This window comes from Petromyzon marinus, chromosome 30 (genome assembly GCF_048934315.1).
Source record: "Petromyzon marinus isolate PM22_M1 ecotype Great Lakes invasive population chromosome 30, UKy_Petmar_22M1.pri1.0, whole genome shotgun sequence".
NCBI classification, from domain to species: Eukaryota; Metazoa; Chordata; class Hyperoartia; order Petromyzontiformes; family Petromyzontidae; genus Petromyzon; species Petromyzon marinus.
Genome location: NC_133696.1, coordinates 9,185,676 through 9,196,063, shown reverse-complemented (window position 1 = coordinate 9,196,063; position 10,388 = coordinate 9,185,676). Strand labels below are relative to the sequence as shown.

Here is a 10,388-nt window from a genome sequence, read left to right as displayed (position 1 = left end):
GGGGGAGAGTGTGTGGGGGGGGGGGAGAATTGTGTGTGGGGGGGGGAGTATTGTGTGTGGGGGGGATTGTGTGGGGGGGGGGAGAATTGTGTGTGGGGGGGGGTAGAAGTGTGTGTGTGGGGGGAGGAGAATTGTGTGTGGGGGGGGAGAATTGTGTGGGGGGGGGGAGAAGTGTGTGGGGGGGGGAGAAGTGTGTGGGGGGGGGGAGAAGTGTTGTGGGGGGGGGGAGAAGTGTGTGGGGCGGGGGGAGAATTGTGTGTGTGGGGGGGGGGAGAATTGTGTGTGGGGGGGGGGAGAATTGTGTGTGGGGGGGGGAGAAGTGTGTGGGGGGGGAGAATTGTGTGTGGGGGGGGGAGAATTGTGTGTGGGGGGGGGAGAGTGTGTGGGGGGGGAGAATTGTGTGGGGGGGGGGGAGAATTGTGTGTGGGGGAGGGAGAATTGTGTGTGGGGGGGGAGAATTGTGTGTGGGGGGGGGGAATTGTGTGTGGGGGGGGAGAAGTGTGTGGGGGGGAGAATTGTGTGGGGGGGAGAATTGTGTGTGGGGGGGGAGAATTGTGTGGGGGGGGGGAGAATTATGTGGGGGAGAATGTGGGGTGGGGGGGGGGAGAAGTGTGTGGGGGGGGGGGAGAAGTGTGTGGGGGGGGGGAGAATTGTGTGTGGGGGGGGGAGAATTGTGTGTGGGGGGGGGGAGAATTGTGTGTGTGGGGGGGGGGGATAATTGTGTGTGGGGGGGGAGAATTGTGTGTGGGGGGGAGGAGAATTGTGTGGGGGGGGAGAAGTGTGTGTGGGGGGGAGAATTGTGTGTGTGTGGGGGGGAGAATTGTTTGTGGTGGGGGGGGGAGAATTGTGTGGGGGGGGAGAGAATTGTGTGTGTGGGGGGAGAATTGTGTGTGGGGGGGGGGAGAATTGTGTGTGGGGGGGGGGAGAATTGTGTATGGGGGGGGAATTGTGTGTGTGGGGGGGAGAATTGTGTGGGGGGGAGAGAATTGTGTGTGGGGGGGGGGAATTGTGTGTGGGGGGGGAGAATTGTGTGTGTGGGGGGGAGAATTGTGTGTGGGGGGGGGAGAATTGTGTGTGTGGGGGGGGGGAGAATTGTGTGGGGGGGGAGAGAATTGTGTGTGGGGGGGGGGGGAGAATTGTGGGGTGGGGGGGAGGAGAATATTTTGCTGTATTTTTCATGGATTTTCTGTTTGCAGTCACAAAGTCACTTTAAGATATATATACTTAGCTTTTTCGGCAAAGTCACGTTGAAGGGAAAGAAGTGGCGGCTCAAATGTTTCTTGCCGTTGGTTTTCACACCTGATGATGGCCGTTTGTGTTATGGTCGAAACGTCGTGAGAATTTTTATTGTTTTATATATATTTTATTACTTTATTGTTTCCCTTCAAACGTAACTTTACCGAAAGAGCTAAGAATAAGAATTACTGCAGTCAAGAAAGCTTTAAATCACTTTAAGATGTTTTCTTGTTCGTGTTTTTGTTTGTTTGTTGCGTTGCACCCGATTCAAGAGCCGAATGGCTCACAGGGCTATAACAAAATAAATAAAATGAAATAAAACTGAAATGTGGGGTGGGGGGTTTCCCGCCAGAAGCGCGCGCGCGCGCGCGTCGTCTCCCGGGCTCGCGCGTGACGTCACCACGTATAACTGACGGGCGCGACGTCACCGCGTTGAACGCGTCTCCGTGACGTCACGCGGCTTCGCTTGGCAACGGCGGCAACGTTAGGTGGTGGTGGTGGCGGCGGCGACGGAGCCACGCCGAGGTCCCGCGTCTCCCTTGGGTGGTGGTGGTGGTAGTAGCGGTGTGGGGGGTGGGGGGGTGTTGGGCAGAGGGAGGCGAGAAGCGAGAGGAAGGAGGAAGAAGAAGCAGCAGCAGCGGCAGCAGCAGGGGAGGAGACGGGGGAGCGCGAGCAGGGGATGTGAAGGGGAGACGCCGAGGGCCCCCCCACGCGCGTGGAGTCTGCCCGAGCCGGTCCGCGAGGCCGCCGCCGCCGCCTGCACTGCGCATGCGCCCGACGCCAACCGCCGAGATGAGCTCCAGAAAAGGTGCGAGGAGGCGCGGGCGTCTTGCGGAGAGAGACGAGGGGGGTCGGGGGGGGGGCTCCCGCTGCCCACCACCCACCACCACCTCGTCGTCGTCGTCACCACCATTCACCTCATCGCCACTCACTTCATCGCAACGACTACTACTCGCGCGATCGTCACGGCTCTCGTCGTCGCTTCTCACATCGTCGTAGCATGCACCATCACGAATACTCGCACCATCACGAACATCACCACTGCTCAACGTCACGAATGTTAACTACCACTGACGTCTCTAACATCACAGTTATTAACGTCAGCTGCATCGGCACTAATAGTACTGTACCAGCATCATCACGGACATCGTTAACGTCACCAACATCAACAATAACGTCGCTAATTCCATCATTAACTCGCCAACTCGTACGTCAACACCATCAATTACATGACCAACATCAGCAGCAATGTCGTCAACCGTATCGTCATCAGAGGCAGCGGCGGCGGTGTTGTTGTTGCTGCCTGCTACTGTCACATTAAACTCCGCGGCTTGCTTGACAACACTGTTCCCCCGTCACCTTCACCGCTTGTGATCGTGGATGGTTGTTGTACTATGCCGCGCCATAACCGTCAGCGTGCTTGGCGTGCCGCCCAGGGCCCCGTGGGCCGCGTGCCAGTGCGATCCGCCCAGACATCGGAGCAGCACCATCAGCAGTAGCAGCAGAGCCATCGGCAGTAGCAATACCATCAGCAGGTAGCATCAGCAGAGTCATCAGCAGCAGAGCCATCAGCAGTAGCAGCAGCAGAGCCATCGGCAGTAGCAATACCATCAGCAGGTAGCATCAGCAGAGTCATCAGCAGCAGCAGAGCCATCGGCAGTAGCAACAGCAGAGCCATCAGCAGTAGCAATACCATCAGCAGGTAGCATCAGCAGAGCCATCAGCAGCAGCAGAGCCATCAGCAGTAGCAACAGCAGAGCCATCAGCAGTAGCAATACCATCAGCAGGTAGCATCAGCAGAGTCATCAGCAGCAGCAGAGCCATCAGCAGTAGCAATACCATCAGCAGGTAGCATCAGCAGAGTCATCAGCAGCAGCAGAGCCATCAGCAGTAGCAACAGCAGAGCCATCAGCAGCAGCAGAGTCAGCAGTAGCAATACCATCAGCAAGTAGCATCAGCAGAGTCATCAGCAGCAGCAGAGCCATCAGCAGTAGCAACAGCAGAGCCATCAGCAGCAGCAGAGCCATCAGCAGTAGCAATACCATCAGGTAGCATCAGCAGAGTCAGCAGCAGAGCCAGCAGCAGAGCCATCAGAAGTAGCATCATCAGAGTTAGCAGCAGCACCATCAGCAGTAGCATCAGCAGAGCCATCAGCAGCAGCAGAGCCATCAGCAGTAGCAACAGCAGAGCCATGAGCAGTAGCATCAGCAGAGTCATCAGCAGCAGCACCATCAGCAGTAGCAATAGCAGAGCCATCAGCAGTAGCAATACTATCAGCAGTAGCATCAGCAGTAGCAGCAACAGAGCCATCAGCAGAGCCAGTAGCAGCAGCAGAGCCATCAGCAGTAGCATCAGCAGTCATCATCATCAGCAGAGCCATTAGCAGTAGCAATACCATGAGCAGGTAGCATCAGCAGTAGCAACAGCAGAGCCATCAACAGTAGCATTAGCAGAGTCATCAGCAGCACCATCAACAGTAGCAACAGCAGAGCCATCAGCAGTAGCAATACTATCAGCAGCATCAGCAGTAGCATCAGCAGAGCCATCAGCAGTAGCAGCAGCAGAGCCATTAGCAGTAGCAGCAGCAGAGCCATCAGCAGTAGCATCAGCAGTCATCAGCAGCAGCAGAGCCATCAGCAGTAGCAATACCATGAGCAGGTAGCATCAGCAGTAGCAACAGCAGAGCCATCAGCAGTAGCATCAGCAGAGTCATCAGCAGCAGCACCATCAGCAGTAGCAACAGCAGAGCCATCATCAGTAGCAATACTATCAGCAGTAGCATCAGCAGTAGCATCAGCAGTCGCAGCAGCAGAGCCATCAGCAGTAGCATCAGCAGAGCCATCAGCAGCAGCAGAGCCATCAGCAGTAGCAATACCATCAGTAGGTAGCATCAGCAGTAGCAATACCATCAGCAGGTAGCATCAGCAGTAGCAGCAGCAGAGCCATCAACAGGCAGCAGCAGCAAAGCAATCAGCAGTAGTAGCAGCACCATCAGCAGCAGAGCCAACAACAGCAAAACCTTTGAAATGCAGCACAATCATCAGTGGCAGCAAACAACAGCAGTAGCGTTAGCACCAGCAGCAGCAGCACATTCATCATCAGCAGGACCATCAGCACATTTTTTATCATCTACAGCATCATCATTAGCAGCAGGACACTGCCAACAGCAGTAGCACAATCACCGTAAGCCTCTTCATAACCAACGAAGACGTTTCTCTCGTTTGGCAGTGTTGTCCATCCAGGCACGCAAGAAGCGCTCCAGGGGCAAGCGTGGAGCCAAGACCCAGCAGCAGCAGAACAAGAAGTACGTACGGGCACGGGTCCCCTCTTTACTCAGGGTCCCCCTCTGGCTATGTCACCTGTCTCCACTTGTCCCCCTCTCTCCTCGTGTCTCCTCTCAATTCAGGTCCCTGTGTTCCTAGGTACATTAAAACCGCATCCCCAAATCTCTCTTGTCTGGCATCTTCCTGGAGTTCCCCCCCTCATATTCCCAGACTGACGTCTCCCCTGGCCTCCATCCCCGAGGGTCACCCCCTAACACCCCTCGATCGGAAAACCTCTTGCTCCACTCCCCACCATCACCTTCGGCGGCCGGGAGAGCCCATGGCAGCACCGCAATCTCAGGGGGCGGCCATCGGTCAATGAGTGTGTAAGTGTTTATTTATAACCTCGTGAGATCCCATTGAGACTATATACAGCCCTTTGTCAATCCATTGCTGGATGAATGCCTCACCAGCCCATTTTGCTCATGGCGGGGGGGTCTGGGGGTGGGGGGGGGGCTTGATTGTACTTCACCAACCTGGTCGTTACGTGTTGGCGAATGTGGAGCGCCCCAGGGCCGTCAGACGTGGCCTGGAGTCGAGTGCAATTCACTGGTTTGGTTCCGCAATACGTGAACCGTCGTGCCACGGCTGCACCCCCTCTTTGAGGCCTATGTCTCTCTCACAAGGGAGAACTGGTCGGGTGGATTGCTGAAGCTAGCAGTGGACACTTGTATCTCACGTGTACCTTGCCAAACCCTGCAGCCTTTGCTGTGCTGTGGCTGCCGCCGCTGCCACTGCCTCATCCCCAACCCCACCCTGCCCCAAACGCCTATGATGTGCCCGGGTATAATTAGCGCCTGTATGTATGTGTGAGAGAGTGTGTGTGAGTGTATGGCCAATTTTGTCCCTAGGACGAGCAGTTTAGTTTGAATGGGGTCCATAAGCCATGGTGGACCCCGGCACCCTGAACCCACCGCACACTGCCCTGTCATGGGAATCCTTGGATGAGGCGGCGCGAAGGACTGATCATGGGGATTGCACCAATGTGACACTGATCCAGAGAGACCGGTGTCAACTCTGCCAACCTAGGTGTCAAGTATTTATTTTTGGTCTTCGCTTTGTGTCCACTCTTTTCTCTTTGACCACTCTTGTCTCTGTGTGACCGCTCTTGTCTCTGTGTGACCACTCTTGTCTCTGTGTGACCACTCTTGTCTCTCTGTGTCACCACTCTTGTCTTTGTATGACCACTCTTGTCTCTGTGACCACTCTTGTCTCTGTGTCACCACTCTTGTCTCTGTGTGACCACTCTTGTCTCTGTTTGTCCACTCTTGTCTCTGTGTGACCAGTCTCTGTGTGACCACTCTTGTCTCTGTGTGTCCACTCTTGTCTCTGTGTGACCACTCTTGTCTCTGTGTCACCACTCCTGTCTCTGTGTGTCCACTCTTGTCTCTCTGTGTGACCACTCTTGTCTCTGTGTGTCCACTCTTGTCTCTGTGTGTCCACTCTTGTCTCTGTGTGACCACTCTTGTCTCTGTGTCACCACTCTTGTCTCTGTGTCCACTCTTGTCTCTCTGTGTCCACTCTTGTCTCTGTGTCACCACTCTTGTCTCTGTGTCTACTCTTGTATCTCTGTGTCCACTCTTGTCTCTGTGCGACCACTCTTGTCTCTGTGTGTCCACTCTTGTCTCTGTGTCCACTCTTGTCTCTGTGACCACTCTTGTCTCTGTGTGTCCACTCTTGTCTCTGTGTGTCCACTCTTGTCTCTGTGTGTCCACTCTTGTCTCTGTGTGTCCACTCTTGTCTTGTGTGGCCACTCTTGTCTCTCTGTGTGACCACTCTTGTCTCTGTGTGTCCACTCTTGTCTCTGTGTGACCACTCTTGTCTCTCTGTGTGACCACTCTTGTCTCTGTGTCACCACTCTTGTCTCTGTGTGTCCACTCTTGTCTCTCTGTGTGTCCACTCTTGTCTCTGTGTGTGACCACTCTTGTCTCTGTGTGTCCACTCTTGTCTCTGTGTGTCCACTCTTGTCTCTGTGTGTCCACTCTTGTCTCTGTGTGTCCACTCTTGTCTCTGTGACCACTCTTGTCTCTGTGTGTCCACTCTTGTCTCTGTGTGACCACTCTTGTCTCTGTGTCCACTCTTGTCTCTGTGACCACTCTTGTCTCTGTGTGTTTACTCTTGTCTCTGTGTGACCACTCTTGTCTCTGTGTGTCCACTCTTGTCTCTGTGTGACCACTCTTGTCTCTGTGTCACCACTCTTGTCTCTGTGTCACCACTCTTGTCTCTCTGTGTCCACTCTTGTCTCTCTTTGTGACCACTCTTGTCTCTGTGTGTCCACTCTTGTCTCTGTGTGTCCACTCTTGTCTCTGTGTGACCACTCTTGTCTCTGTGTGACCACTCTTGTCTCTGTGTGTCCACTCTTGTCTCTCTGTGTGTCCACTCTTGTCTCTGTGTGTGACCACTCTTGTCTCTGTGTGACCAATCTTGTCTCTGTGTGACCACTCTTGTCTCTGTGTGTCCACTCTTGTCTCTCTGTGTGTCCACTCTTGTCTCTGTGTGACCACTCTTGTCTCTGTGTGTCCACTCTTGTCTCTGTGTGTCCACTCTTGTCTCTGTGTGTGACCACTCTTGTCTCTGTGTGTCCACTCTTGTCTCTGTGTGTCCACTCTTGTCTCTGTGTGTCCACTCTTGTCTCTGTGTGTCCACTCTTGTCTCTGTGACCACTCTTGTCTCTGTGTGTCCACTCTTGTCTCTGTGTGACCACTCTTGTCTCTGTGTGTCCACTCTTGTCTCTGTGTGACCACTCTTGTCTCTGTGTGTCCACTCTTGTCTCTGTGTGACCACTCTTGTCTCTGTGTCACCACTCTTGTCTCTGTGTCCACTCTTGTCTCTCTGTGTCCACTCTTGTCTCTGTGTCACCACTCTTGTCTCTGTGTCTACTCTTGTCTCTCTGTGTCCACTCTTGTCTCTGTGTGACCACTCTTGTCTCTGTGTGTCCACTCTTGTCTCTGTGTCCACTCTTGTCTCTGTGACCACTCTTGTCTCTGTGTGTCCACTCTTGTCTCTCTGTGTAACCACTCTTGTCTCTGTGTGTCCACTCTTGTCTCTCTGTGTGACCACTCTTGTCTCTGTGTGTCCACTCTTGTCTCTGTGTCACCACTCTTGTCTCTGTGTGACCACTCTTGTCTCTGTGTCACCACTCTTGTCTCTGTGTGTCCACTCTTGTCTCTCTGTGTGTCCACTCTTGTCTCTGTGTGTGACCACTCTTGTCTCTGTGTGTCCACTCTTGTCTCTGTGTGACCACTCTTGTCTCTGTGTGTCCACTCTTGTCTCTGTGTGACCACTCTTGTCTCTCTGTGATCAGTCTCTGTGTCACCACTCTTGTCTGTGTCCACTCTTGTCTCTCTGTGACCACTCTTGTCTCTCTGTGATCAGTCTCTGTGTGACCACTCTTGTCTGTGTCCACTCTTGTCTCTCTGTGACCACTCTTGTCTCTGTGTCACCACTCTTGTCTCTGTGTGACCACTCTTGTCTCTCTGTGACCACTCTTGTCTCTCTGTGTGACCACTCTTGTCTCTGTGTGTCCACTCTTGTCTCTCTGTGTGACCACTCTTGTCTCTTTGTGACCACTCTTGTCTCTCTGTGTCCACTCTTGTCTCTCTTTGTGACCACTCTTGTCTCTGTGTGTCCACTCTTGTCTCTGTGTGTCCACTCTTGTCTCTGTGTGACCACTCTTGTCTCTGTGTGACCACTCTTGTCTCTGTGTCACCACTCTTGTCTCTGTGTGTCCACTCTTGTCTCTCTGTGTGTCCACTCTTGTCTCTGTGTGTGACCACTCTTGTCTCTGTGTCCACTCTTGTCTCTGTGTGACCACTCTTGTCTCTGTGTGTCCACTCTTGTCTCTGTGTGACCACTCTTGTCTCTCTGTGATCAGTCTCTGTGTCACCACTCTTGTCTGTGTCCACTCTTGTCTCTCTGTGACCACTCTTGTCTCTCTGTGATCAGTCTCTGTGTGACCACTCTTGTCTGTGTCCACTCTGGTCTCTCTGTGACCACTCTTGTCTCTGTGTCACCACTCTTGTCTCTGTGTGACCACTCTTGTCTCTCTGTGACCACTCTTGTCTCTCTGTGTGACCACTCTTGTCTCTGTGTCCACTCTTGTCTCTCTGTGTGACCACTCTTGTCTCTGTGTGACCACTCTTGTCTCTCTGTGTCCACTCTTGTCTCTCTGTGTGACCACTCTTGTCTCTGTGTGTCCACTCTTGTCTCTGTGTGTCCACTCTTGTCTCTGTGTGACCACTCTTGTCTCTGTGTGTCCACTCTTGTCTCTGTGTGACCACTCTTGTCTCTCTGTGTGTCCACTCTTGTCTCTGTGTGACCACTCTTGTCTCTGTGTGACCACTTTTGTCTCTGTGTGTGTCCACTTTTGTCTCTGTGTGTCCACTCTTGTCTCTGTTTGTCCACTCTTGTCTCTCTGTGACCACTCTTTTCTCTCTGTGTGACCACTCTTGTCTCTGTGTGTCCACTCTTGTCTCTGTGTGTCCACTCTTGTCTCTGTGTGTCCACTCTTGTCTCTGTGTGTCCATTCTTGTCTCTGTGTGACCACTCTTGTCTCTCTGTGTGTCCATTCTTGTCTCTGTGTCACCACTCTTGTCTCTGTGTGTGTCCACTTTTGTCTCTGTGTGTCCACTCTTGTCTCTCTGTGACCACTCTTGTCTCTGTGTGTGACCACTCTTGTCTCTGTGTGTGACCACTCTTGTCTCTGTGTGTCCACTCTTGTCTCTGTGTGACCACTCTTGTCTCTGTGTCACCACTCTTGTCTCTCTGTGACCACTCTTGTCTCTGTGTGTCCACTCTTGTCTCTGTGTGACCACTCTTGTCTCTGTGTCACCACTCTTGTCTCTGTGTGACCACTCTTGTCTCTGTGTCACCAATCTTGTCTCTGTGTCACCACTCTTGTCTCTGTGTGACCACTCTTGTCTCTGTGTGACCACTCTTGTCTCTGTGTGACCACTCTTGTCTCTGTGTGACCACTCTTGTCTCTGTGTGACCACTCTTGTCTCTCTGTGTGACCACTCTTGTCTCTGTGTGACCACTCTTGTCTCTGTGTGACCAGTCTCTGTGTGACCACTCTTGTCTCTGTGTGACCACTCTTGTCTCTGTGTGTCCACTCTTGTCTCTCTGTGACCACTCTTGCCTCTCTGTGTGACCACTCTTGTCTCTGTGTGTCCACTCTTGTTTCTGTGTGACCACTCTTGTCTCTGTGTGTGACCACTCTTGTCTCTGTGTGTGACCACTCTTGTCTCTGTGTGTCCACTCTTGTCTCTGTGTGACTACTCTTGTCTCTGTGTCACCACTCTTGTCTCTCTGTGACCACTCTTGTCTCTGTGTGTCCACTCTTGTCTCTGTGTCACCACTCTTGTCTCTGTGTGACCACTCTTGTCTCTGTGTGACCACTCTTGTCTCTGTGTGACCACTCTTGTCTCTGTGTGACCACTCTTGTCTCTGTGTCACCACTCTTGTCTCTGTGTGACCACTCTTGTCTCTGTGTCACCACTCTTGTCTCTGTGTGACCACTCTTGTCTCTGTGTGACCACTCTTGTCTCTGTGTGACCACTCTTGTCTCTGTGTCACCACTCTTGTCTCTGTGTGTCCCCTCTTGTCTCTGTGTGTCCACTCTTGTCTCTGTGACCACTCTTCTCTCGGTGTGACCACTCTTGTCTCTGTGTGTCCACTCTTGTCTCTCTGTGACCAGTCTCTGTGTGACCACTCTTGTCTTTGTGTGACCACTCTTGTCTCTGTGTGACCAGTCTCTGTGTGACCACTCTTGTCTCTGTGTGACCACTCTTGTCTCTGTGTGACCAGTCTCTGTGTGACCACTCTTGTCTC

General features: G+C 53.1%; 1 protein-coding gene across 3 annotated transcripts in view; it reads left to right on the top strand.

Moving 5' to 3' along the window:
* The first annotated feature begins 1,630 nt into the window (after positions 1-1,630).
* LOC116947575 (SRSF protein kinase 3-like) overlaps positions 1,631-10,388 on the top strand; it is a 76,468-nt gene continuing 67,710 nt past the window's right edge. The window contains exons 1-2 of one of the 3 annotated variants that reach the window (XM_032963478.2): positions 1,631-2,044; positions 4,465-4,540. In XM_032963478.2, the coding sequence (XP_032819369.1) occupies positions 2,005-2,044; positions 4,465-4,540 (116 nt within the window). In that variant the 5' untranslated portion in view covers positions 1,631-2,004. The remainder of the gene's footprint in view (positions 2,045-4,464; positions 4,541-10,388) is intronic. The other 2 variants (XM_032963477.2, XM_032963482.2) reach the window with 2 other exon arrangements.